General features: G+C 28.5%; 3 protein-coding genes across 9 annotated transcripts; 2 read left to right on the forward strand and 1 right to left on the reverse strand.

Moving 5' to 3' along the window:
* Positions 1-87: 87 nt before the first annotated feature.
* On the forward strand, positions 88-4,604 carry LOC132939193 (zinc finger CCCH domain-containing protein 11A-like). 2 transcript variants are annotated; one of them, XM_061006248.1, is made up of 5 exons: positions 88-428; positions 986-1,091; positions 2,463-2,582; positions 3,225-3,333; positions 3,705-4,604. In XM_061006248.1, exons 2-5 carry the CDS (start codon positions 1,029-1,031, stop codon positions 3,839-3,841), a joined length of 429 nt encoding a protein of 142 aa, XP_060862231.1. In that variant the 5' UTR covers positions 88-428; positions 986-1,028; the 3' UTR covers positions 3,842-4,604. The 2 variants fall into 2 exon arrangements, with proteins under 2 accessions (XP_060862231.1, XP_060862232.1); XM_061006249.1 differs by lacking the exon at positions 88-428 and adding an exon at positions 583-848.
* LOC132939189 (crossover junction endonuclease EME1-like) lies at positions 4,327-7,445 on the reverse strand. The gene is made up of 11 exons (XM_061006245.1): positions 7,106-7,445; positions 6,888-7,019; positions 6,600-6,653; positions 6,269-6,403; positions 6,056-6,199; positions 5,686-5,849; positions 5,548-5,583; positions 5,353-5,484; positions 5,069-5,267; positions 4,847-4,903; positions 4,327-4,751 (listed from the first exon to the last, which is right to left on the reverse strand). Exons 1-11 carry the CDS (start codon positions 7,364-7,366, stop codon positions 4,632-4,634), a joined length of 1,434 nt encoding a protein of 477 aa, XP_060862228.1. The 5' UTR covers positions 7,367-7,445; the 3' UTR covers positions 4,327-4,631.
* Positions 7,446-8,428: 983 nt separating this feature from the next.
* Positions 8,429-15,880, forward strand: LOC132939187 (facilitated trehalose transporter Tret1-2 homolog). 6 transcript variants are annotated; one of them, XM_061006239.1, is made up of 11 exons: positions 8,429-9,203; positions 11,037-11,099; positions 11,693-11,824; positions 11,903-11,990; positions 12,059-12,197; positions 12,960-13,145; positions 13,222-13,320; positions 13,524-13,714; positions 14,083-14,310; positions 14,375-14,561; positions 15,213-15,880. In XM_061006239.1, the coding sequence occupies exons 3-11, from the start codon at positions 11,811-11,813 to the stop codon at positions 15,611-15,613; spliced, it is 1,533 nt and encodes a 510-aa protein (XP_060862222.1). In that variant the 5' UTR covers positions 8,429-9,203; positions 11,037-11,099; positions 11,693-11,810; the 3' UTR covers positions 15,614-15,880. The 6 variants fall into 6 exon arrangements, with proteins under 6 accessions (XP_060862222.1, XP_060862224.1, XP_060862223.1 ...); XM_061006241.1 differs by lacking the exon at positions 11,037-11,099 and having other exon boundaries at positions 8,429-8,923; positions 8,989-9,203; XM_061006240.1 differs by lacking the exon at positions 11,037-11,099 and having other exon boundaries at positions 8,429-8,710; positions 8,954-9,203.
* The last annotated feature ends 6,209 nt before the right edge of the window (positions 15,881-22,089 follow it).

Consider the following 22,089-nt stretch of genomic DNA (forward strand, 5'->3'; position numbering starts at 1 on the left):
AGAGGTTCCGTCCGCGTCATGTGTTTTCAACGTCTACGGGCAACGATCCGTGTCGCCGCGCCGTGCGGTGCTGTTTTCCGAAAAACGCCGATAACGCACGACGAACATTGAGCGGCGTATTTTTTTTTCGTTTTCTTATTTCGTCCACTTCGGTTGATTTTTCGTTCAACCAAATTTTTCACGCAAAAATTCATCAGTAATCACGATAAAAACGATAAACAACAACAACAGCTACAGAACTCGTTTATTTACCGTCCGCTCATTCTCCCGGCGGTTTTCATGTCGAGTCTGACCGGCCGCGAACATTAACGTCGCCTCCGCCGCTGTGACAAGTTGAACGCGCCCCAACAGTACTCAAAACCGGGGAACAGCAACCACCGGACCACAGCGGCGGCATTGGACAGGGGACATCACAGGGGAGGAGACGGGTAAGACGGGAACCGTGTTAAAAATAACCATAACGCATGTCGCCCACCTCCGCAACTCGGCCGCATAATCCCGGGGGGCGCGCACGTTGTGCACATCTTTCGTTTCCGTCGGCGACCGTTTTTCGCGTTATCACCTCGCCGGGACACCGAACGCAGCACACTGCACACGCACCGCCTGGTATCATCAGCTCTCACCTGGCCTCCTCTGCGGTACGGCATTCCACGAACGTGCGTGCGTGTCCCCCGCCAGCGGAGGTGTCCCTGGACGGTGTTTGGCCCGTCGGTGGTGTACCGGTGTTTCAGTGTTTTACTAGTGACCAGTGGGTGGTACGCGGACGTCTCGGCACGATATATTTTTTTTCGTGCCGTCGTCTCGTCTTACACACTCGCACGTCTCGCCGCCGCCCACTTCGGCTAAAAGTATATTAACGATAATAAATAATAATATCGTTATTAATAATAATATGCCCTATAACCCCACCTATGTGCTTATGTCTGCTTGAGCTTTTAGTTTTTTTTTATCTTTCTGTTTTGACACGATTTTTTCACGCCGACAGGACTGATATCCACGAAAGACGCCACTCAGGACCACAAGAAACCATGGAAAAGGGCGACAAGAAAAACAACGACTGTTACTTTTATTACTATTCGACTTGCATGAAGGTTGGTTCGTGTTTTTAGTTTTGCATAAGTCACTAGTAAACGCCACCAACTACAAACCAGTTTGATTAAAATGTTCCAGTCCTTATTAAATGCAGTGGCGCCGAAGCCCATAATTTTACCTATGACATTAGACACCTCCACATAAAATTTTGACACCCACCTATTTCTTATAATTACCTTACCATACACCAAGTACAGTTTTTATGTTGTCTATTAAACAAATTTTCATAAAATAACTATAGAATGACAAAGGTGACCCATTGCCTACTAAAATCACCTATGACAATTGTCATAGGTAAATATATATTTTGGCGCCACTGATTAAATCCATACCGTTAACCGTTTATTTAAAATATTTAATTTTTATAGGAGACTTATTATATTATGTATCATTTTTTGCAATCACATTTAGTAAAATTCTAAATACTTTTCTAATAATAATTACTCTACCCATGTGTATTTTTATCTTTTAATTCAGCATACACAATTTTTACTTGACAAATGAGAGCTTTATAAACTGTGCTCAAATTAGGAAAAATTAAGTGCTGAAGCTCAATTCAACTATTTAAAAACTGCATTCCAAGTGCTATATTATCTAACACAGGCTTATGATGGGATTTACCCCCAGCCTCCCCCAAATTCCTAAATTTTGGATATTAAATTTCAGCTTTATTATATTCCACATGTAAGTAAATGTGGATTTATATTCACCCAATTTTTCGAATTTTTTTTGAAATTAATTTTTACATTTTTCAACTTCTTCCGCGAGTCTCTTGCTTTCCGGGCGATTGCTCTCCCACTGAGCTATCCGACCGCGTGGACCCAGACGCTATCTCACCCAGTCAATGAATACTTTACACATTCATAAATCAATTAAAAAAGATATTTTTATATAATTAAGCAATACCTGTTTTAGTTGGGAATATAAAAAATTATAATTTTCAGTGACAGTATCTTAATTTGTGGTTCAGATGCATTTCTCAATTGTCAACACTAGTTCACATGTATTTGATTATACAATAGTTTATTGTATATATCTGTGCACTACTTGGCAAAGAACAAGTGTGATATAATTTAAATAAACCTATTTAAATAAAGATAATAAGCTAATACTAAAAATATTTTTGATATTACAAATTGTAAAATTCATTAAGTACATCATCATTCATCACCTACAATTTAAATCCACATTTTATTAAATATGATTTCAAACATTAGTTTTTGTCGTGCCCTCGGGGCTGTCAAAGTAAAAAAAAAATAGTAGAGCACTACTAGTGTTTTTTGATATTTTATATCATAATTTATATTATTGTTATAATTTGAATTACTGGAATATCTAAAAATATTTATATCATGTGTGTAATTTTAAAGGGAGACAAATGTCCATTTCGCCATGAACCACAAGCATTAGGATGTGAAATGGTGTGCAGTTTTTGGCAAAACGGAAAGTGTGAAAATGATCACTGTACATTACGCCACATGGAATTAAAGGTAATGATTTATTAGATTCATATAATAAACCGGAACGTTTCTTAGAATACTTCCAAACTTGCTTACTATAAGCACCAATTTTTAAGAAAAGTTTTTTATCGTCCATCTTCTACAATCATTTTTTCTACTATACAATATTATAATACAAAGTAAAACAGGAAGACCTGACAGATGAAATAACTTTTGTTCTAATCAATATTAAAAATTTTCTTATATATATCATTTAGCCACTTGTACTAAATGTATGATAGAAATTTTTTTTTTACTTTTTAATACTGAAAATATAATTTGATTAAATTGTTGTTGGAAATATTCAAAATAGCCAATTTGTAAATTTTATTATAAGAACAATTTTAATGGTAAAATAATTTATCTAAGACAAGTAGTTTTTTTTTTAGAATTTTTTTAAATATTGACTTTTTTTTGAGCAAATTAATTTAGAACAAGATTAATTTACAACCTTTTTTCAAAATATTATTTTTGGGAATTTCTTGACAATGAGTATATTTCTTAAATTATTTTCTAACCCTATAATGTTCACAATTTTTTTCATTTATTTAAGTAGGTAGCAATTTTTTTGTCAGGTCATCCTGTTACACTATATATATAATATATATTTATGTATCCTTTATTTTTTTTTAGAAAAACCGGAAAGCAATACCATGTTATTGGGAAAAACAACCAACTGGATGTCGCAAGCCATATTGTGCATTTCTACATACCAAAACCCGTGATCCATCTCAAGATGCAGGTATGCTGGAATAACCCTGTATATTGTTAATTATTTTTATAAAAATTATACATAATCTATGTAATTCATAGAATATCAGAGACTAATCGTTTAATAAAAATTTAGACCCATTTAATATTTCTATATCGTTACTTTAGTTGTTTATTCATTTATCATTACATATTAAAGGTACACACTTTGATAATAAGTTTGAAATAATTTATAGCTCAAATTTATTAAAATAATATTAACTTTGAAGGTATTCTATTAACCGAGTTCATAAAATTTTCTCTATTTCTAAATTCAATATTTTGCAATAGGATGATAGGACTAATGTCACTCAACATAATTAATAAAAAAAAACAAATTTTTATTTATTTAATGTTGATTAGGGGCTATTGCGATGGCAGCTAACACCATGGCTATTGAAAATAGCTTTCGCATAAACCCAATGGCTGGTGTCGCGCTTACTGCTGGTCCTGAAGCTGCATTGCGACAACGTTATGACCAGCCATTACGAATGAATTGACAACCAATGAACGCAAGTACGGCATCTACTGTTTATGGCAGTTCTGTCGTCACACTGCCATACGTATTCAACAATAATCAATCTACTGCTGCCATGTTTCTTGACCATTGCAATTTTAATGCGTTTATGTAAAATTCAATATTGGTATTGAAAACTTATTCTCAATACCTACTGAAGAATAAAAAAAACCTTTTCCTAGAAAATTTCATATTCTTGGTTAGGAACAAGGCAGAACTGTTTCATTCAACAGATGCAATATTCAACAACTTAGGGCCGAAGCTTGTTTATTTATTTATCTTTGTTTTTCTATTTGAACATTTTATTTTTAACTATTGTTATTATTTATTTTATTTTTAAGTAATTTTTAATGAACATCATGTTTTTGTCTGCACTGTAGTTCATATAAAAAAACGTGTTGCATAATTCCACGTTTATTCAGCTCAATTTCTATTAATCTGATTACATTCTAAATGCTTTGAGAGAAGTCATGAACTAATGCTTTTTATTTATTTGATCTTGTTATTTATATTAACAACTATTTATGAATAGAAAATTCTAGTTTTTGTTTTGTTAAAAAAATTATCTAAATAGTATAAAAAATGTAAAAACTAAATTTATATACATAATACATATATTACTATGACAATGAATTAGACGTGTCTAGTCTATGCACACTTAATACTATGAAACTGAACATAATGAAAAGAAAAAATAATTACCAGTAATATAAGTTGTTATTAAATAGTTTAGTTTATGTTATTTATTTATAACTTTTTTTTTCCATTATTGTTCACTGTTCTTGGGATAATGTAGTGCATCCTGTATTATCTGAGAAAAATGTGTATATTTTTTTGCTCAGTTCTGGTCCAATACGACGATTTGAAGCTAGTGGACCGAATCCACGGCGGACCTAAAATTTGTATTCATTTTTTTTGATTTTTTTTCTAATATCTAATTTAAATGCAAATATATCTTATGCCATTTTAATATTTTAAATTAACTTACGGGGATATCCTGTAGCAATGTTTCTCCTTCTAATCTTGAGCTGCAGTTATCATATGCCTAGATTAAAAATGTAATATTAATTATTATTCATAAATACACAAATGGATATTAAATGCAATAAGATAAAATATTTTTTTTTAATCTGTCTTTATATAATGAATAATATGTTTGTAAAACATAATATACATAACATTGATAAATAATTATTTGTTTTCTGCTTACTTCTAACAATGCAATAGGTGACCCGTATGCTGTTGCAATTGCTTCACTAGTCTCGAGACCACATAGTGGGAATTGCGATAACATTTGTCTCCATAGTTGAGTTAAACCTGTGCCATTTTTGTCTACTGTTACACAATTTTTTGTGTGTCCAGATGCATACCAATCACATCCTTCTTGTTCTTCTTTGTATTTATTTAATCTTAAAACAGATAAGGTCTATTTGATAAAAACTTGTAACATTTTGAAATTATAACTTATCACTAAAAAAAAATAAAAATAGTTACTTGTATGGCTTCTGTGCAATGGATTTCGTTAAATAAAAAACTGCCAACCCTATATCATTTTTATTTTCTACAAAACGAAATGAAACTTGACAACTCAACATCATTTGTTCGAGGCTATTTAACATATCTTGCCTATCAAAATATTAAAGTTAGATATATACACATTTTCAGAATTTATATCATAGACATACATACCCAGAATTCTTCCCATTCTTCTTAGATTTAGTTTTTCTGTAACAAAATGGTTAAAAAAAAACATATACACTGAGGTAATATTTAGATTTGATAAAGATTTCATAATAATAGAAGTATGGATAATACGGTTATACATACTTAAGTTGATCAGCAGTACTATATATGATGATTGAAAGTTGTGTTTTATGTAGTTTAATATCATTTATTTTGTTTAATAACTGATATGATACTATGAGATTTTTAACATAATCAAATTCCCAAATTAACAACATAAAATTTTCATCTTCACTTACAGTATCAGACTAAAAAATATAAAATAAATTATATTGATTTAACAAGTTCATAATTAGTTAGTAATTATGAACCAATGTTTGTTGTTAATTTTGTGTGTTAGATTCCACAAGTAATAAAAAAATATTTATTTATACTAAAAATCAAAATGATATGTAATTTTTTTTATACTATGCTCTTAAATAATAATCTATGTTTAAAGTAATTTAATATTTACTATTTGTCTTGACCATGTTATGGAATTTAATACAGTTAAATTTGACTCAATTTTATATTTTGCCTCTGAAGATTCTATTTCAGATATTAACTGCTCACTATATTCATGATTCAACAAATTTATATCAATGTGAACAGTTACATACTAAAATTACATAATACAAAAAATTTATTAAGCAAATTAGAGGAATATACTGAAAGTAAATTTACATACCTTCATACATTCTTTTGGGTTTATACGTTTTAATTCTTCAGTTAATCTCTTCTTTGCATCTTTTCTAGCCTTTTCTTCTTTTTTTCTTTCTTCAATTTCTTCTTTTGTTGAACGTTTTTTCCGTTTTGGCTCTATCTAGAATGTGAAAAATATATCCTTCATTAACATTTAGAAAACCATTGATTATTAATACTAATAAATAATATTACACAAATTATATTATATAGTAAGTATTTATGATGAATGTCAAAACATTTAAAAATTCTATTTTAAAGAAAAGCAATTTTATAATATTTCATATTTACTCTTAAATCTTAACTGGTTTAAATACCTTTTCAGTTGGTTGTTGTTTGTTTGTATCCGTATAAATACATGGTCCTGTCTTCTGTTTAAGATAAAAACAAAATATAATTTTTAAATTACATCTTCATGGTATAGCAAATTATATTTTTTTATTGCACTTAAATCATATTAAAAGTGTACAAGTAACAAGCAGTTCGAAATTGTATGAAATAGTATAAAACAAAATATTATACAATCTTGTTCTAGCGTGCTTTTTAGTTGTCACTAAAAGGCTATTTTTTCCTTCTATAATGTTGAATAAATATTAAATACCTACAGGTGCTACTTTTGGTTCTGGGTCTTCAGCGAAAATAGAAATATGATTTTCATTAGTCTGGACATCTTTCTGCTTATTATGGTACCTGTGATGTAATGGTATTTCTGGAGATATCAATTTTTTTCGTTTTTGCTAAAAAAAACCACCATAATAATATGAAACAATTTAAGTTCATTAAACGTGATAATATTATACAATTCATTAAACTAAAATCGTACACGTTGTAAGACTTGGAGAAAAAATTCTGGTTCCTCCTCGGATGATAAACAATGATCGTCTTTGCGTGATGTTTCATATTTTGTCCGACGATCCTTGTTTGTAACTGAATCATCCGAATCCGATATCGTATATGTATTATAACAACCTTCATCGGCTTCATCCATGTTATTGACAATAAATAGAAAAAATAAAAATGTATTACAAAAAATTATGATGAATTCCGAACGGTCGATGGATTTAAAGTTTGAAGTTTCAAACATCCAATATTCCAATAGTCAATACTCAATTATAGGTAGTAGGTATTTCTATTTAAAAAATAATAATATTTTTAAAAATAAGAACACTAATAAATTGTAAACACGACAATTGATAAGTATTATCTTTACTGAATGTTTACGCGCTATTTTTTTAAAAAAAATTCGAATAACGGTCAACGACGGCCCATTAGAAAAATGTTATCACAACATTTGGAATCCAAAAGTCACGTAATTTTCGACTGTTTTCGCATATAGCGCTCATGTCGAACCTAACATTTAATATTATTTAATATATTGAGAATATTGTACTCAGTAAAATAATAATACATAGTAAGATAGTTATTACATAGTTTGAACTTTGAATACCCAATATCTATAATGTAAAAATGTGTGCCTAATTTAATTAATAATCTCTCATACAAATGTATAATGCTTTAAATGCATAACTTATTTTTTAAATTAGCACTAGCCAATATTAAAAATTACGAGGAATCTTCTATAGCTGTTGTAAATGTTTAAGTTTTAGCCCGTAGGTGTTTAGTGTTAAAGTTATAAATTTGATGAACTTTTAAATACAAAATCTGCATGCCATGATTCTTGATGTTCCATCGATAGATGGCCATTCACATAAGCCCCGTGTCTGTAAATCCACAACATAATTTGTAATTATTGTAAAAATATTCCTTTACATATTTTCGTGATTTTCACGAATTTTGTAAAACTTTTAAATTTTAAACGTCTATTAGAAAAAAAAAACTGTGACAGTGTATTTTCGATAATTGTAATATTGTGGTTAACGTAAGAGAAGCTTATGAATTATAATTGTTATTATGACGTTTTATTTACGAAAATTAGAGTATGTTCATATTGTATTTAATATTATTATTTATTAATTATTATGTTCCATTATCTTTCATGACGTATTTATACTTAATTAATTGTTGAGCAATAATAACTTTTGGTTAGAAGCTATTTGGCAGTATTAGCTAATACAAAAATAATATAAAGTGAACCATCGATCCATCTTAATATTATTCTTAAGTAATTAAGTTTAAAGTCAGTGTTTGTCTTGATGACTTGGTTTGATAATGATGATGTGCGGCGGTTGCGGCAATGCGGCAGTCACAAAGCTTATCTTAAGCCGCAACGGCGTTGAGCGCGCGTAGTGCACGTCGTCGCTCTTTCGTAGTTTCGTGTCTGGTTTTTTCCATGCTTTTGTCTTTTGAGTTTTGGCAGTTGCCACTTGCCAGTTTAGCACCGCGGTGGTTGCCGTTTAGTGAAAATGTTAAATAGTAATTATTATAATGTACCATAATATAATTGTCAATGGGCCTATTACGACTTACGGTAATATTACATGTATATTTATAATTTATGTTTAATTACATGTCTAAACTCTCAATTTCTTGACATTGTGCACTCACGATAAGAATTGTAAATTTTGTATATTATTTATGTGTGCACCGTACACTGACTGTCTACCGGCGTCACTCCGACTCACCTACTTCGTTATCTATATTATATACGACTCCGCACCATGGAGTAGTAGACAGTTCAACAGTAAGTTGTAACGTCTTGTACTTCTTGTAGACAGTCAACTACACTCTACAATCGACAGTTATCAGTTATCAGTGATCAGTCGTCGGTTGTGTCCGTGTGGGAGATCGGTCGTTCCCCGTCCCAAACTTCTAAGTTCTAACGTTACTTATTAGCTATAACAATTGTACAAGATATTACAGTTCGGTTCGGGGACCGGCTCTTGCGCACGAGGATTTAGTTTTCGACTTTTCGTCTATCGGATGTAATGGATGTATAGACGTGTTCACTTATTGGATACGACGTAAGTATCATCGTGGTTTTAAAATTGTGTTGACAGATCGTTATTTGGTCAGCGTTCTTTGCTACTGTCACCCGAGTAGTTTTTATTTTAATATTCTACTAGGAAATAGGTATACAAGTACTACCATTGATTATAAATACTAGTATTAATACTATCTATACTACAACAATTAACATTTAACAGCGTTATAATTTATAACACATGTTTTCAATTATTGATACACATTTATACATTTAGTAATTAGTATTTAGTAGGTGCCATACCTACCTACTGTTTGTATACCTACATGTATCTATTATTGAAAATTGAAAATCTATTGTAGGTAGGTTTATTTGTATTTTTTCAAACTAATAGGTGTTCAATCGATATTACTACAATCATCAAAAAGTATAGTTATAAAGACTGTGGAAGCCACAGCTTTTTAAACCTTATTTTTCTATCATAAAATGTGCCTTCAAACCCAAAAAGTGTGAGGTTTAGTGGGGGTTGATAGAGTGCTTTGTAGAATTGTCTGATTTTGACTTTCTACAGGCCGCAACAAACTACAATTTTTTATTCTATTTCAAATAATGGAATGATATAATTTGTAAAAATCGCTTAAAATTTTATTTTTGAAGACATATTATAAAGTTTGAGATTAAAATATTAAAAAACGGAGTTTGGTGCAGCGTGTATTACCCTCTATTAGTTAAAAAAAATTATAAAATTTGGTTGATTCTACAGAACAGAATCCTGAATCATTATTCCTGTAGAGCGTATTTTTGTGTACAAAATTACATCGGCACTAGGCTCTTAAAGTATTCGAATACCAACTTATATTTAAATACTTTTTGACAAGTGTATTTTAAATACTTTCATAATATGTTTTCTTTATTTGTATTTTATTCCAGAATACTAAATACCTACTTTATTTTTACTGTCGTATTTCAACAAACAATATTTTTGTTTCATGTATTACAATTTTGAAAATTGGTCTTAAAATATTATTTTATAAGAATTATTATGATTTCATTAAATATGCAGATTGCACAATGCCTAAAAGTTCATATCTACCTCGCTGAAATTCTTTACTAATTAAATAATGTATTTATTTATTTAATTTAAATTATTATTAATAATTTTAAGTATACATTTATGATAAATGTAAAAGCATTGTACTATACTACAAATAGTACTTGTAAAGTATTTTGTATACTTTTAAAATGTATATGTATTTGTATTTGTATTCATTATTCAAATACTTTTGAAAGACAGTATTAAAAGAAATATTTCAAATACAAATGTCACCAAGTATTCTTAACAAGACTGTATAAATGTTATAAAAATTATTATCGTTATTAATCAATCACCTACATAAATACTAAATAGTTAAAAACCCGTCCAGTGACCAAATGTTAAATCAATACAAACTATAAACTACCAATTTTCAATTGGAACATTTAAAAAAAATATAGTGTAAAAGTAGTGCGTTACATTTAAACAATAGCGTTAAAGGCAGCACACTACATTTAAAAAAAAGAAGCAATATCGATTTTTAAAATTATTAATTTTTTGGAAGAGTAACTGTAGCGTAAGCGCGCTACAAAAAACTAATAGCGTCCTGACCACTGATATTTATCAAGAAAAAAAAGTTATATTTCATTAAGGATGTTTACTATAATATTATAGTTAAATTTGTATTACAACATTCACCACAAAAGAATTTATCTGGAATCGATATTTAAAGAATTTATTTAAAAATATATGGGACATAAACCATAATAACAGTACAATATTATACTAACTCTAACTGAAACATTTAACTATAATTGTATTCATATTTTACTATTTTAGTCTCATTATTAGATAACTCATTCATTGTCAAAGGTGAAGGCTCTTAAAAATATCTGCTTAAAGGTAGGTAATACATTAGTACCTACTGTAATATAATAGACAATAGTATACTATACAATTATAATGTAGGATTTGTAATTAATTATAAACTTTATTTATAATAATCACATTTAGTTGAATATTGCACAATCTAGTGTTATATTGCTATCTACCTAATTACCAATAATGATGATAGTTATAGTTCTTATAATCTCTGTGATAAATAGTTAAAGTACCTATTTACAATTTTATAAATAACTAAGGGACTATTATTTTAACTATGACTATTGACTATTAATCAATCTTGTTGTTTAGTTTATTATTAATGATTAATATTCAACATTCAAATGTGGCAGTGTGCCTCTTATAAGATTTTTCAAATTTTCCCTTTATCCCATTTATGAATAAAAATAAGTTCATTTTTGTAATTTGATATTGTAAAAGTTATTGCATAAATGGGGTTGTAGTGAGTCAAATAATATTTGCAAACCTCTGTACTACAAATTAATATTATCAAATACATTATTTGTCAAAAAATAAAATGTTATTTTCATTAACATTTGCCCAACCCACACCTACCTTAATTCTTTTATTAAATTTATATTTTTTTATTTTAGGATATTCATTCAACATTTGAATTAATAAATGTAACAATTATAACTTTTAAAACCAGTGATTTTATCTTCATCAAAATAGTTTGAATATTACCTAGTATATTGAAATTGCATTGTCATAATGGAAGAAGAAAGGTAATACAATTATTATAATCCATTAGTAATATATTCTTTTAATTTATTTATTTATAATCTATGTATCTATCTGTACAGTATAAAACTAAATGAAAACCCAGTAAAACATGAATTTGAAGCTGAAGAATTTCAAAATGAAAATAAGAAAACATTTAATTGGGCTGAGGTAGTTTTTCTGTAATGTTATTCATCAAGGTATAATGTTTGTATAAAACTATGTATTTGTGTGTTTAGTTTTTAGCTTGTGTATCTGTAGCAACTACTAACTTACACACAGGATTTGCTTTGGGATTTTCCGCAATACTTATACCACAACTTGAAAAATACAATGATGAAATGGGCAAGATAAGCAATTCTCAATCTTCTTGGATTGGTAAGAAAATATTTTTTTAGAGTATATTTTTATATTTTAGATTTTATATGAATTTTAGCATTAAATAAAAATTCAAATAATCAATTCTTGTTTTATATCTCTGACCATGGTTCAACCATATTTTTTTTGTAAATTTTAAAATCATTAAAGGTGAATCATTTATAGCAGGGGTTGGCAACCTTTTTGGTGTCAAGAGCCACAAAATTTTAAAAAAAATGTTCACAGTGCCATACACCTTATTTTATTTATATTTTACAGTTTAAATTTTAAACAAAGTATTTACTTTAATTTATTTAAGTTCAACGCTGTTTGGTATATTAATTTATTATTAACATTATCAACTAACATAATGTAATATTCCATATTTTTATACCAACTATAAAATAATCGCGAGCCTCATAAAATCGCTACACAGGCCGTATTCTGACCCCTGATCTATAGAATCAATATAAATACGATTAGTAAGCGTAAAATGTGATATAAAATATAAATAAACATAATGGTATATTTGTATTGTGTATTTGTATATTTTATGTTTAATTAAACAAAACATTAAGATTTTAAATATTTGTTTAATATATATTAAATTATTTTTTAATAGAATAATACAATTAATTAGTTGATTTTTCACGCAAAATATTGTTCAGAGATTTAATTTACTAGTAATTTAAAAAAATAACAATTATTGATAAATCATTAATTACATTTACAAGGCTTTTTTTCTATATATAACTTTTCAGATGTTCTTATGTTTGCATGTAGCCAGCAGTATTTCAATAGCTGCTCCATTTGGATGTCTGTTTATAGCTTTTACGCTGGACAGAATTGGTCGTATATCCACGTTTAAAATTTCTCTATGGCCATGTTTTATTGGATGGATGTTAATTGCTCTTGCTTTTAACCCAAAGATTATCATCATTGGAAGATTATTGACCGGATTTGCTATGTGTATGATAGTTATTTAATTAAGGATTTTAAATATTTTACACTGTACCATACTATTATATTTAATACTATAATTTAGCTGTTGGTACAAATTCAGCCAATGTGTATATGGCAGAAATATCTAGTCCAAAACTTCGAGGTTCCATGATGTCAATAGGTTCTGTGATGTTATCTTTTGGTAGGTATTTAACAAATACATATTTTCAACTCAAATGAATAGCATGAAAAATAAAAAAAATGTCAATAAGATGTATATTATATATCAGTGAATTTTGCATTTTGTATAATTATAATTATTTGTATTTATTATTGATTATAATAACAATTTTTTTGTTTAAAAATCAAAGTATATCAAAACTGAATTTTTTATTTTTTATTTAGGAATATTATTAATGTACTGCACTGGATTATATCTACATTGGCGTATTGTTGCATGGATAGCATTTGTTGGGGCATTTTTCCCAGTTATCATGACTGCATTTTGGACACCTGAAAGTCCTGTTTGGTTAATTCATAAAGGGCAAGATGTTAAAGCTTTAAAATCTTTAGCATATTTAAAAAACTCTAAATATGTAAGTTATTTCCAAGTATATTTTTATTATTGAATATTATTGTACATATTATATAAATTGTATAGGTAATATTGATGTCCCAGTTCAAAACTGCAACAACTTAAAATATTGGTTTATTGGGTATAATGTATATTTGGGTTTTCTATATTGTTTTTCTATGTAACGTAATGTAAATTATAATATTGAAAATGCTCTCTCATGGTCAATAATTTAACTATATTTTATTACGTTATTGAACTGAAGTCGTCATAAGATGGTGCACAAAACTCGGATTTGTTATATCTCGAGTTATTGCAGTTTTGAACTGTGACGTCGATATTTAAATTAAAACTATATTGTAACTTTTATTACAAATTATTTTTTTATAGTGTGCAGGTAGTGTACAAGAAACTTTTAACGAGATGAAAAGTATTAAAGAAAAAAAAGATTTATTAATTAATAAAGAAATGGAAAAAAGTAATGTGTTTAGGCGTATAGCCTGGCATTTGTCTAAGCCAACTGTTTTTAAACCTGCACTTTTTATGGTTGTATTCTTTGTTTTACAACAATTTACTGGAATTTATACATTTCAATTCCACGCTGTTAAAATGTTGCATGTAATTAAATTATAATTAAATATTTTAATACACTTTTTTAATAATTCATCGTATACTATTAAAGGAAGTTGCTCAAGGTATCGACATCAAATTTGCCACTTTACTGTTTGGTTTGTTTCGGTTCTTATTAAGTTTCGTGGCAACAGGAATGTTACATAATTACGGTAGACGTCCGCTGTGTATGATTAGTGGTATTATCATGGGAATTACCTTGTTCATTTCTGGATTATGTTTTTATTTAAGAACTAATGGTAATTTAAAATTCAGTTATGTATTATAAGTACTTATTATATAATTTAAATATTTTTATTAAATTGAATATTATATTGTTAATAGTTAATATGTCTGTTAGGTATTTGTGGCATATTGTTATAACTAGAATGTTGTGTTCATGTAAAGGTGCGTTTACTTTAAAGCTCCAGTATGAACAAATTCTACCAAACAAATTCAAACGCTCTGATCAGACCGCCCTTGGGACAAACGCGAATGAATGAATTTGTGTGGGTTCGGCTAAACCATTTACATTGGTTTGTTTGGTAGCATTTGTTCCTGTTCGAGCTCTAATATAAACACTTCAAAGCTGTGAACAGCTAAGTACAGACATAGTTTTCAATATTACTAACTAGGAACGTAGTAAATATATAGCAACTAAATAATAAATTTGAATAATTAAGATTTATTTCACTAATTCACTATTTTAATTTTGATAAACAAAAGCAGTATAAATATAAAATTATATGTTGATCACTGTGCTATCACTGTGGCTGGATACCCAGTTCCACTAATTAACATTACTACTAGAGTGTTACTATTGCTTGGAAATTCCCATACTTCTTAATAACTATTTATGTTAACCATACCTAATTTAGTTTTAGTTTAATTTAATTTATTTGTTTTAATAGGTGATGAAAGTATTATTATGACATGGATATCATTATTGTGTATGTTACTCTATATTTCTGCTGGCTCTGTCGGTATAATGCTGATTCCGTGGATATTGCCAAGCGAAATGTTTCCGACCGAGGTAAAAGGATTACTTATTGGACCCATTATGGCATGGTGTAATGCAGTCATGTTTGTTGCAGTTCATTTTTACGGAGATCTTAAAAGAATATTGGGTGGTATGCTAGGCATTTTGTGGTTCTATAGTTTCATATCAATTCTAACAGTGTTTTTTGTGTGGGTGTTTATTCCCGAGACACATAAAATGAAATTATTCGAAATAGAAGATTATTTTAAAGATAATACTATATTCTTACTAAGAAAAAAAAAGACTGTAAAAAAAGAACAATTGTGTGTGTAATATATTAAATTTTTTTTATATAGAACAAATGTTCTTAATTGTAATTGTAAATTGTTCTATATTTATATTCTAACTTGATTATACTGAAGATAATTACTTTTTGTTCAAAATGTTCAATATTAAATTAAAATTCAAAAATTATGTTTTAGTTTTTGTAACAAATTTTGCTTAAAAAATAATACTGTACAAATTAACTATTTATATTTGGTATATATTAATAATAAACTTTTCTTAAATATAAGGTCATATTTTTGTATTGTTATATTTTATTATTTTTAAATAAATAATCCCCTAATTTTTTTAGTATGTGTACGTGGTATGCAAATTGCTTAGTATTAACTAAGCATGTGTATTTAAAGAAAAACAAGGAGACAATATCAAATATTAACAAGAAAAAACAGAAAAATGTTCATAATTGGTGTTAAAAGTGACAGGTCCCCTTATTAAATGTGTTTGATTATTTGAACAAATGGAAAATGAAACTATCAACTCTGTAGAAAAATTACTTAAGTGACAACTCAAGTCTACAATTCATATAAAAAATTGGTTATTTGCAACTTTGTCAATGAATGCTAAATTTACTATATCAATTCATTGCAGATAGTTATGTATAGTGATACATGAGTTAAAGGGAAAATTATAAAGTTCCTTCTTAAAGATAGTTATTTCAATGTATTATGTAGGCTTTTTATTACAGAGACGGTCTGTACAAGGGCGTCCGCGGGGGGGGGGCAAGTAGAGGCAGTTCCCCCCTTGGCTTTTTCTGGGTTGATTATCATATATTATTATTGATGATTTTAATGTTTTAAAAAAACTATAAAATGCCCTAACAATTCTAAATAGTGCATTAAATTATTTTTATTTTTAATATTACAGATTCTAATATACAATTCTAATATACATTTTAAACTTTTAAATGATTGTCTAAAAGTTTTACAGACAGAATTTATTATTTGGACTACTTATTTAATCTGAAAATTAACTTTTTTTTTCTGTACCTATAGATTTAGACTTAAAATCATATATTTGTTATAAAAATCATGTAAAAACGCTTGCCAAGTCAGGGATCGGCATGTAAACTTTCTTGATTTTTAAGTTTTTGAAATGTATTAACTGATATCACACCCAAGCGGTATAACAATTTGAATCTAGAAAAATATCGGTGTGAACAGCCCAACAAAAAATCATTTTCATTTTCATTTAGTGAGATAGATCTCCGAAACCGGAGAGTGGATTTCGTTGTTTGGGGTCTTGTTTGATTCACATTGGTTAGGAGAAGTGTAGTGAAGATTTTCAGAACTTTATCTTTAATAGTGAATTCATAACAGAACATTAAAAAAAATTAAAACAAATTTTATTGAGCGTTTTTTGGATGTTTTTCAGCTTTACAGCTTTGAAGTGAATTAACGATTGGAGATAAAGTTCTGAAAATCTTCACTGCACTTCTCCTAACTAATGTGAATCTAACGAGATCCCTAACAACAAAATCAGTTCTCCAGTTTCGGAAATCTACCTCGCTAAATGAAAATCTAGCAAAAAATAACTCTTTTTATCTGTGAATAATTAAATAATTTTTTTTAAAAAATTTTAATTCCACATTAAGTATCGACTTGATAATCCCTTTTTAATGAGTTATCAACCAACTTTCTAGCTATCATAGTTTAGGAGAAAAGTTAAAAAATAGAAATTTTGGGACTGTTCACGCCGACGTTTTTATGGATTCAAGTGGTTATACCGCTTGGGTGTGATATCAAATCTCTCTCATTAATATTTTATATTAAAGCTAGCTAAATTACCCACCTACTTATCATTACTGAGTTACATTTTTATTATTTTCCTATTTAACACAAATTCTTGACATTTTCAAAATTCAGACTTTTTTCATTTCAATTACCATACTTACTTGATTAAAAATCAAGAAAGTAAAACATGTGCAAATTTAAAAATAAAATTTAAAATTTAAATTTAGAAAAATCTTTAAATGCAAAAATTAAAATCATCAAAAAATTCATTGTAGGTATGTTATAAAATGAGTATCGCGCAGATTTGGAAAACAATGCTAAGTGCATTGTAATCCCAACCTCATTCATTACCGTTGTAATATAAAATATCGCAAAATAAACTTTTTTTAAATTAAGAAAAAACTTTTTTTTTTTTTTTTACAGAGTGATTTTATTACACTCGATTCAGAGTCAGAACTAAGAACGTTGCTTTTATAGATTATGAGATGTAGTGGTGGGACCAAGTGCAATATTGCAGTATCAACGAAGTTTTTACTTTTTTGATAAAAAAAATTAAATGTTCATAGATACCTACAATAGTTACAATTTTTCAAGTTTGTGGTAGGTAATAATGACTGAATTAGCTAGAAATAATTAATTTTATAAATTACCTAAAATTATAAAATCAACAGTAACATTTTATTTATTAAAAAATAATGTATGTGATAATTTAAAATTACATAACAATTAATTAAAATTAATGCTGTGAGATTAAGTTTTAACTAACTATGTATGACGTATAATGCATAAATATTTTTACATTCCTCGTCTATATGAAAGAAAACATGTCACAAAAATACTTTATAACTAATAGGATACCTACCTAGTGAGACAAAAAATCTAAAAAGGGAAATATTTTGCCTTCCCCTTGACAAATTTCCGCGGACGCCCTTGGGTCAGTAATAGTTCTCTCCGATCAGTGGAGGCGTGCATTTTATTAGGTGTCTGTCTCACGCAAAGGCGAGGGTGGGTATCCCAATGACTCCAGTCTCCAAGACTTAGACAGCTAGACTAGTTTATAATATTTATACTAGCATAGCCACATACGACCTGCATTTAAAATTGGAGTGTGGGTTCTTATTTAAAGTAGTTGCTTCATGGGAAAAAAGGTTCATGCCACTCCTGTCTCCGATAATCCAATATCTAAATAATGGACAACAATCTTAATTCAAACTCAAATATAGTTGCATACTATGCAACAGTATACTGTATACAATCAACTTTAAGAGGTTTTTAGGTCGTTCCAGTCGGTCAAAAAAAAAAAAATCGTTTTTAGATCCTCCGCTAGTCCGCTGTGATAAGATTTTGAGACTTTAGAAGGTTCGATTTTAATGCTGTAAAAATAATAACATATTTTCTTAACATCTCCTCAAGAGGAACGGTCAGAGCCTTTTTACAATATTATAATATTTACAAATTTCAGTTTTTACAACATTTTTGTTCAACCATTTGTATTGTATTGAAGAAATTAATATTTCTAAAAAATTCTTCGACCGTTCTTTATAGAGGACGTGTTAATAACTGTTATGATTGTCACAGAATCAAAATCCCACCAACTTAAGTCTCACAATTTTGTCACAGCCTAGGTATGTTTTTACTCGAAAAGTACCTAACTGTATACTTTTTCCTAGTTTAATTTACTGACATGTGCCTGCGAGTGCGTGAACGCCGGTTCTTAGAATGTGGATACGTCTGGTCGGGACGCGTTGACAATTTATTGACATAGGTTCACTACAGCAGGCATGTCAAACACGCGGCTCATGGGTCATATTTTTGTGGCCCGCGGCTACCAATATTAATCGACAAAAAAAAAAAACAAATATATTAATGTCGTGTCACGGCTATCTTAGATTCAGTATGAAGGGTTATTGAGGCAAGAAAAACTGAAAGAGTTTATGTTAGGGCATAAAAAACAACAGATAATGTCTACTGATCGAGATTCAAAATGATTCAAATTTAATGAGGTTGGTGTTCCTGATTTTTACAATATTGTACCAATACGATATGTAGGAACTCGTAGATTTGCTAGTAAAATTATTTCTATGTTTAGTAGTAATTATCAATGTGAGCAACTTTTTTCAATAATGAACAGTAATAAATCACCCGTTAGATCCAGATTAATCGACACGCATCTAAATGCAGTATTAAAAGTGGCTTCGTAAAATAATATTTCTCCCGAAATTGAAAATTTGGTGGGAGAAAATAGATGTCAAATATCGTTTAAAAACAATTATTATTATGTTTTTTTTGTAATTTATATATCACCTATTTAAATAAATAATTAGTATGATTTATATTTTATTTAAATGTTAATGTTCATTTTTTTTTCATTTTTTAATTTAGTTGTAATTGCTGTATTCGTAAACATAAAGAATACAATTGAAAAATGTGTACAAAATATTTAGTTTTTCGCTAAATTTTTATGTGTGGCCCAAATAGTAAACTATTCAATATATTTGGCCCACTTGATACTTTATTGAGTTTGACATGCCTGCACTACAGTGTGTGCGCACACACACTAATGTTCATTTACACTCGCACACATTGGCATGGTCCGGTTGTACTCGCCACATAATTTGCCTAATTCTTACTCCTTAGAAAATAACTGACTGGAACCCAATTTTGCAAATTTATGCAATTTTATAAAACCCCAAGACAAAGTTTGACGTAATTTATCAAAATTTCGAAAATTTTCAAACTATTTTTCAGTTAGAAATTCATAAAAATTTTTTCTTTCACAGGTATAGCTAACATAAGACATTTTGATAAAATATTCCTCACAAATTTTCTTATCTTCAACTAAAAAAAAAAAAGCTTAGCGGAAAGTAACATTATATGTTTATAAGCATATGATTTTAAAATGTTTACGATATTGGATTTTCATCGGTAAATTAACGAATTTTATCCATACATTTTTGATAATATATTCTTGTAATTCAAAAACGAATATCCCTAGACAGTTGACATTTTTACCAAACGTTCAAATTACCATTTCCCATACATGTTACAATTGTCAAAAAATGTTGCTCTTTTGCGCTATTTATAGCCATGAGACATTTTTTAAATTTTGTGAGTTATTTTTTAGTTAGATTTTCATAAAATTTTTTATTTTCATAACTAAGATTAACAATGTTAATAGAAGATTTCACATAAGTTTTTCTACCTATAACTTATAACAAAGAAAAAAAGGTTACAGTACAATGGGTTTTTGATTACGTGGGGCTACTTTGATAGTTTGATATACTTGTAGTTTTATTCACAAGAGTACCATGATGATTTAATTTTTTCTATAAAGTGGGGTTACTTTTATATCACATTAAGAAATATAGGTATCAAAGTTGCTCACGACGTTGTGTAACTTTGATAGCATATTAAAAAGATTGATATTTCTGAAGATAATATAAAAAAATTTAAAAATTAAAACATTAAAAAATTGTGTGCTAAAACTAGCTGCAACTAGGATTTAATTTTGACTTTTGAGAGTTATATCACTAAGGCTATTGTATTTTTTTTACATATTTTTATTTATCTATATTGATATTGTTTTATTTATATTTATTTTAAAATAGACAAATTTAACAATATTTTAGTCCAAACCTAATTAATATAATATCAAAAACAAATGTATCAAATATCAATGTAGGTATTCCAGAGGTGAAACAATCCTACTAACTTTTCAATTAGATACTGGACGGTTTACCCTATCCCTATAGTCTATGGCCTACGAGTATTGGCTTATTGCTGTGTTAGCCATAAGGTCAGTCCCACGGTACCTACTAAAATCATTGAGTGAATTTATGGAGAACCACACAACATCTAATTTTCCCTGTCAGGTAAATTATTAATTTATTTTTTAAAAATGTTTACAAATAACAGAATTTAATTGTTTTCACATATTCTTCATGATCTCAATTCTTAATACATATTATTATTATACAGACGTACACTGGTACTCAGACACTCGCATTAGTCAATACTACTCGGTAGGTAGTATAATAGCCAATAGGTTCCTACTCGCTAATCACTGTATTATAGTCACTGGTCATTAGCTCAGTATCCACTAGTCACTAGTCAGTGGAAATTTTGCTGTCGCACTACAAATTTACAATCTTCATCGTTTGGTAATTATTGATAATTAACAAATCCAATTTATTATTTTTAATTTTAAATGTCTCAAAAAAATATGCATGGTAGTGTAGAGTATAAAAAAATGTAGGCATATTTGAACTTTTCATAGAATTATCATACTTAAAGGTACCTATGAATATTATTATCTGTATTCTCTCGTTGGTTTATTATCTTATTTTAATTTTTAAACTGAATAATATTATACCTAATAGTATTTAAAATATTACAACTTAAAAATGTAAGTAGGTAATGTAACTAGATCCAATTTACAACCAGAAAACACACACAAGAGCTGAAAACTGCAGCATTTTAATTGCTCCGAAAAGGCGATTTTAGTCTTACAAAAAAAAAAAAACGCTTCAGTTTAAAACCAATAATCATTCATTGATTCGTTCAAAATCTAAGAACAACAATATAATACATTTTTTTTTCTTTATACCGACTGCATTCGTATTGATACATTTTTTGTAGGGATCTATAATATTGATTATTTATTTTAAGTAAAACCTTTGTCCACCGAGTGTCTAAAATGGGTGTTCCCGCGGACTCCAGTGCAGTGTCTATTTG

The sequence above is a fragment of the Metopolophium dirhodum genome, chromosome 2, assembly GCF_019925205.1.
Source record: "Metopolophium dirhodum isolate CAU chromosome 2, ASM1992520v1, whole genome shotgun sequence".
In the NCBI taxonomy this organism is placed as follows: Eukaryota; Metazoa; Arthropoda; class Insecta; order Hemiptera; family Aphididae; genus Metopolophium; species Metopolophium dirhodum.

Bases quoted from the DNA above. Each gene is read 5' to 3' on its own strand.
- LOC132939187 (XM_061006239.1), top strand. The intron at 13,146-13,221 runs GTATGATAGTTA...ACTATAATTTAG, and splicing joins ATTGACCGGATTTGCTATGT to CTGTTGGTACAAATTCAGCC. The intron at 14,311-14,374 runs GTAATTAAATTA...ATACTATTAAAG, and splicing joins ACGCTGTTAAAATGTTGCAT to GAAGTTGCTCAAGGTATCGA.
- LOC132939189 (XM_061006245.1), bottom strand. From the start codon at position 7,366: ATGTTTGAAACTTCAAACTTTAAATCCATCGACCGTTCGGAATTCATC. The intron at 7,020-7,105 runs GTACGATTTTAG...GGTTTTTTTTAG, and splicing joins TTCTCCAAGTCTTACAACGT to CAAAAACGAAAAAAATTGAT. The intron at 5,268-5,352 runs GTAACTATTTTT...ATCTGTTTTAAG, and splicing joins ATTGCACAGAAGCCATACAA to ATTAAATAAATACAAAGAAG.
- LOC132939193 (XM_061006248.1), top strand. From the start codon at position 1,029: ATGGAAAAGGGCGACAAGAAAAACAACGACTGTTACTTTTATTACTAT. The intron at 1,092-2,462 runs GTTGGTTCGTGT...GTAATTTTAAAG, and splicing joins ACTATTCGACTTGCATGAAG to GGAGACAAATGTCCATTTCG. The intron at 2,583-3,224 runs GTAATGATTTAT...ATTTTTTTTTAG, and splicing joins TACGCCACATGGAATTAAAG to AAAAACCGGAAAGCAATACC.